Genomic DNA, 6,455 nt, shown 5'->3' on the forward strand with positions numbered 1-6,455 from the left:
TTTTTTTAATTATTTATTTATTTATGATAGTCACACAGAGAGAGAGAGGCAGAGACACAGGCAGAGGGAGAAGCAGGCTCCATGCACCAGGAGCCCGACGCGGGATTCGATCCCAGGTCTCCAGGATCGCGCCCTGGGCCAAAGGCAGGCGCCAAACCGCTGCGCCACCCAGGGATCCCAAGGCTCTATGTTTAATAGACCATATTGAAACTGTAGATTGGGTCTCAGTACTGGTTTACGTAAAATGGAAGGGAAGCCCCACTCCTCAACATTTAGACAGAGAAGGAGGAAGAAAGCACAGTCTTGGAAGGTCACTTTGGAGAGATGGACACACCCTGGGAGAGATAAATTGGGTTATTGTCATGAACCACTGAACAGGAGAATGGGACCAGGGATCTTCACTTCCCATGGTGGTGTTGACCCTTTCACATCTCACTTTCTCTCCTGCCTTTAAAGCTGAGCCTTTCTGAGCCCATAAAGAGATTTTGGCTGCACTTCCCCATAGATCTAAATCACCGTGTCAGTGTAACTACCCATATACAAGGAACAGTAATAGTCAGCCTCGTCCTCAGGCTGGGCTCCTGTGATGGTGAGGGCGGCTTTGTTCCCAGAGATGGATCCAGTGAAGCGATTAGGGACCCCAGAGGGGCGGCTGCTTGTGCTGTAGATAATTGTGCGAGAAGCCCGGCCTTGGGTCTGCTGGTACCAGCCAGGGTAATTACTTGTAGAGACTGACCCAGAGCTGAGGCCACATATGAGTGTGACTGTCCCTCCTGGAGACACTGAGAGTGATGGCTTCTGGGTGACCACAGTCTGAGAATCTGCTCCTAAAATCAAAAGGAGAGAAAGGTGTTGATATGGGAAACAAGGGTCACATGAGTCCCTGTTTTATGTGCTCCCCACAGATGCAAAGTCTTTTCCCTGACCTGAGCCATACGCAAGGAGCCCAAGTAGAAACACCGTCCAAGCCATGGTGGGCACCCTCACGGATTGCAGCTTCCTCAGTCTCCTGGGATGGAATGGGGTGTCCCTGGACCTTTTCATGTCTCCTGTCCTATGAGGTTAAGAAGGCACTTCATGCAAATCAGCTTCTTCTCTCTCTGCCCTAGAGTCACCAGCATGTCCCCTGGAAGGCTTTGAAATGAGCAGACTCTGGGACCTCACACGCATAAGTGACTGCAAGGTGACCTTAGACACTGGGTATCAGGAGGACATCTTTTAGAAAATGACCACCATACTGTCTCTAGTGACCTCTGTCCCAAGCTTCTTCTCTGCAAAGCCTGAGAGCTGAATGAGGAGATGGACGTGTTTCCCACCCCATGGCTCATATCTACTTCACCTCAAATCTAACCCATCCCTGGAACATTTTCTTCCCTCCCCAGTGACATTCCCTCTTCTGTCTTGGAGGGTCTTAGTGGTGCCTCTCCCAGCAGTGAGGACACTGGGAATCTCAGATCCCCTGTGACAGAGTTAGGGGCAGTGGTCTCCTCTCAGTTAATCATGGACCCTGTTGCAGTACCACGGGGAGCTGAACAGGGATGTCTCTTTATCAGAAATGAGTAGGACATTGTGTGAACAAGTGATGCTTAGGGAGCATTTTGAATGACATTCCCCTTCGTGTTCTCCTGATAATTGTATTGTATGATTGTCCTGTCCATCTATCATTCAATGGAAATAATGTCTGGACAGGTTACTCCATGACATAGTAGAGGACAAATCATGAGGCCTGTGTGATTCAGAGCTGAGAGCTCTTGTGGCTCCAAGGCCTTAGGTGTAGAAAAGTCACCCACAGGGAGGACCCTGCTTGCTCTAGGGTGCAGGGGCCAGTGATAGATGTTCCTGGTCTTCCTCACTCAGACCCTGACTCCCAGGAGCAGCCCACTCGCTGCCCCTGCTGGCCTCAGACACCATGTCCCCCAGCCTGTATCAACCTTCCCAGCCCTCCTAGAATGGCCTCTGATCTTTGCAGTTGGGACCTCTGATGTCACCACCCAGAATAGTAGAATGAGCAGGTCAGCTGTGGGATTGAGCTGTTAATTTTTCCAGGGCATCAAGGCCGTCATTTAGACAGCTAACTGGAATATTTATGTCACAGTATGTTTCAGTATTTCCTGACATTGTAGTTTGCACAGGCCATGTCCCTGGCATCATTATTGGGATTTAATGCACTTAAAGTGAGCTCAAGATTTAAAGTCTCTAGAGAAACCCATTGTTTCAACCTGGGTAATATTTCTACTTGGGTTACCCTTATAAGCTGACTTACTTGGTTTTGTTGTTTTTGGCATGATCCCCTGTTAGGTTCACCAGCCCTCATGTACCTGTCTTGGCAATGAGTGTATCATGCATTCAGGGATGACACGTCCTTTGTTCTTGGTTACTTCTGTGGATATTACCCTTACAACAATTATTTTGTAAGGACTTGTTGATACGTTTAAGATATTTTGGCCTACTTGTGTAATTTTGCTCAGTACAAAGGTTGATATTAAATAACATTGCTCTAAATGGTCTATAAAATTGATATGCAGAGCCTTGTTGGCTCAGTAGGTTAAGTGTCTGCCTTCAGTTCAGATCATGATCCCAGAAATCCTGGATAGAGCCCTGCACTGGGCTCCTCGCTTAGTAGGGAGTCTGCTTCTCCTCCTCCCTCTGATCATCTCCCTCATCCTCCTCTTTCACTCACTCATTATCTTAAATAAATTAATAAAATCTTTTACAAGAATTAATATGATACCAATGCACCCTCAGTTTCGCTGCCACTTACTTCCTGAAGGCATAACTGATAAAACTGTCTTAGATTTGTTCTAGTATTTTATATACACACACACCTACACAACACATATATATTACATAACATAATCTTATTTTTTTCTGTAGTTCCATTGCTCCTTAAAAAAACATAATCACTGAATTTTTTAAAATATTTTTAAAGATTTAATTTATTTATTCATGAGAGACAAACAGAGAGAGAGGCAGAGAAACTGGCAGAGGGAGAAGCAGGCTCCAGCAGGGGGCCTGATGTGGGACTGGATCCTGGGACTCCAGGATCAAGTCCTGGGCCGAAGGCAGGTGCTAATACACTGTGCCACCTAGGGATTCCCTAATCACTGATTTTTGACAAGCATTAGGATTCTTGACAAGCATTAGGATGCTCTCATTTTGATTCATAGTTCATCATTTATTCATAGGATAATATACCATAATTTCACGACTTTTCCACAGAGGGATATTCATTTTGGTTTCAATTATTTGTTATTGTAACATGTCTTAACTAGATGTACCTGTATATTTATCTTGGAGTGTATTAACTAGATAATTTTCATTAGAATTGACTTCAAAAATTTGTAACGGTTGACTTATTTTCACTCAAGATAATACCCTCCAGTTCCATCCACTCGAAGCAAATGGCAGGTATTTGTCATTTTCTAATGGCTGAGTAATATTCCATTGTATACATGAGACCACAGCTTCTTTCAGAGAAGGACAAACATTATATGGTCTCATTCATTTGGGGAATATAAAAAATAGTGAAAGGGAATAAAGGGGAAAGGAGAAAAAAATGAGTGAGAAATATTAGAAGGGAGACAGAACATGAGAGACTCAACTCTGGGAAACAAACAAGGGGTGGTAGAAAGGGAGGTGGGCAGGGGGTGGGAGTGACTGGGTGATGGGTACTGAGGGGGGCACTTGACTAGATGAGCACTGGGTGTTATTCTACATGTTTGCAAATTGAACACCAATAAAAAATAAATTTATAAAAAATATGTAAAAAAATAATAAATAATAAAAAAAATAAAATACAATAACATGGTAGAAAAGCAAAGAACATAATAAAATTGTAACGGTGATGCAGGTCATATATATATTTAATATTTGATAAGTATTCAAAATTTATGTTCCAAAATTGATTGCCAATTCATACTGTCATCATCAAAGTTTGAGGTATCCTATATGAGCAAACAATTGCAGTGGATAAAGTGAAACTTAATAACTTCCAATTTTATAATTGAGAAATAATTTCATTGTTCAGTTGTAATCCACTTACTAGTGACACTTCCGAGATCTATAAATTGATTTTTAGATTATATTATATTTCTAAGGCTGCCATTAAAAAGCACCACAAAATAAGTGGCTTAAAACAATAAAAATGCATTTCTGCTGTTCATACGCAACTCCACACTTTGTAGGGAGTGGCCATGATCTGTCTGGAACCTGCAGAGAAGTCCTTCTTGCCTCTCCATAACTGTAAGAAATTTGAGGAAAATTTTTGGGGTTCCCTGTCTGCAGCTGCAGAACCACAATCTCTGTCTCCACCCTCCCAGGGATCCCTCCTTGTCTCCATCTGAGTGTCATGTTACAAGCACAGGAATCAATTGAATTAGGAGATCACCACACCCCTTCATCTGTACTAATTACATCTGCAGCATCCCTTTTCCATATAAGGTCATATTCTTAAGTCCTGAGGTCTACATTTCAACATATATTCTTTGGTAGGATACAATTTAAGTGAGGATATTAGGAAAGATGAATCCTTTCCAAAAAGGCTTATAATTATCCCTATGTGGTTTTTAAATTAATTAATTTATTTATTTATAAGTTTATATTTATTCATTCAAGGGAGACACACAGAGAGAGGCAGGGGCACAGACTCTGGGAAAAACAGGCTCCATGCAGAGAGCCTGACATGGGACTCCATACCAGGAATCCAGGATCAAGCCCAGGGCCGAACTCATGAGTTCAACTGCTGAGCCAAGCACGCGTCCCCTTTTTTTCTTAAGATTATTATTACTATTTTTAAATACGCAACACAGTTGCATTGCACTGAAATACAACCCAATAAAGTGAACATTAAGAAAATACAAAATGAGGATTTTTCCATTTTTCATTCTTTAGCTGTAAAGGAAGACTCTTAATGTTCCTTTTTTTTTCCTAGAGGAAATGTATTTAGCCTCAATCTATAGTTCTGATCCTATAGACATTTTGTAATACAAAATACCTGAATTTGTCTTTTAGTGAACTAAGGCCTCCTGAGTTACTCATACATTAATTCAATGTTAGGACTCACACAGGGATGGAAATCAGTCCAGACCCTTCCCAATGCCCATCTCCCCATGGTCAGTCTGCATTTATACTGCTCTGGGCTCAGGTGTTTGGCCATGAGATGTCAGTAATCACATGATATTTGTATCACCCATGTTTCACTGGATGAAACAAAGTGTATGTGTCCCTTCCTCATCTTGGTTTCTCACTGGGCCCAGCACCACTATAGTGTAGCCCCAGGGGTACTCAGTCTCGGCCTCAGGCTGGGGACCAGGAGATTGTCACGTCAGACTTGCTCCCAAGAAAGGAGTCTGAGAAATCAGTATTTGTTGTTTTTATTATAAATAAATGGCCTAGACTTGGCCAATCTTTTCCTGGATCCAGTATGGATAGTGTCCTGTGCTGGAGGCATTGTTGAAAGTGACTGTCCCTCCTGGGGACATGGCTATGAAGGCTCCTGAGTCACCATGACCTGAGAATTGGTCCTGAAATGAAAATAGACCCTTTTTAGGAATGGAGAAGAAAGGCAGATGGATCCCTCCTAAGGATCCCTCTCAAATCTCCATGAATTGGGGAAGTGGGTGAGGAGGGGGAGGAGAAGGAGAGGAGTCAAAATCATGGTATGGAATTTCCACAGATTCCCTGGCCTTAAAACTGGCTCTGGTCTCTGGGATGTCTCTTTTCTATTTATGTTTTTCTTTATATCCCAAATATCTAACACAATGTGTAATAGGAGTGCAACTTAGTAATTCAAGACTTAAATAAATGAGCCAGTGCTCATCACAAGTGCACTCCTTCATCCCCACCACCTTTGTAACCCATCCCTCCACCCACCTTCCATTTGGTAAGCATTAGTCAGTTCTCTTGAGTTAAGGGTTTGTTTCTTGTTTTCCTCACTTTTTCCCCTATGATATTTTGTTTCATTTCTTAAATTCTACATGAGTGAAATTATATATTTGTCTTTCTCTCATTGATTTATTTCACTTAGCATTATAGTCTTTAGCTCCACCACGTCTTGTAAATGATAATATTTCATTCTTTTTTTATGGCTGAGTAATAGTATATATACATACATACATACATATACATACATACATACATATACTCCTTTACCATTTATTAGTTGGGCTCACACTATAATTCGGGTATTGTTGGATGCTACTATGAACCTCAGGGTGCATGTATCCTTTAAATTAGTGTTTTTGTATTCTTTGCATAAATTCCTAGGTGGATAATTGCTGAATCAGAGCATTTCTATTTTTAACCTTTGAGTGGCCTCCAAATTGTTTTCCAAAGGAGCTACACAAGGTTGCACACCCATCAACAGTGCAAGAGGGTTCCCTTTCTCTGCATCTTTGCCCACACCTGCTATTTCCTATGTTGTTTCTGTTAGCTGTTATGACTGGAGGGAGGTCATA

General features: G+C 42.0%; 1 gene segment (V, D, J or C); it reads right to left on the reverse strand.

Annotated features, from left to right (window-relative positions):
* Positions 1–507: 507 nt before the first annotated feature.
* Positions 508–1,044, reverse strand: LOC119878847. The segment is given in 2 exon segments: positions 508–827; positions 927–1,044. Coding segments are annotated over 2 exon segments (438 nt in total).
* Between the last annotated feature and the right edge of the window lie 5,411 nt (positions 1,045–6,455).

The sequence above is a fragment of the Canis lupus genome, unplaced genomic scaffold (assembly GCF_011100685.1).
Source record: "Canis lupus familiaris isolate Mischka breed German Shepherd unplaced genomic scaffold, alternate assembly UU_Cfam_GSD_1.0 chrUn_S1976H2175, whole genome shotgun sequence".
Lineage (NCBI taxonomy): Eukaryota > Metazoa > Chordata > Mammalia > Carnivora > Canidae > Canis > Canis lupus.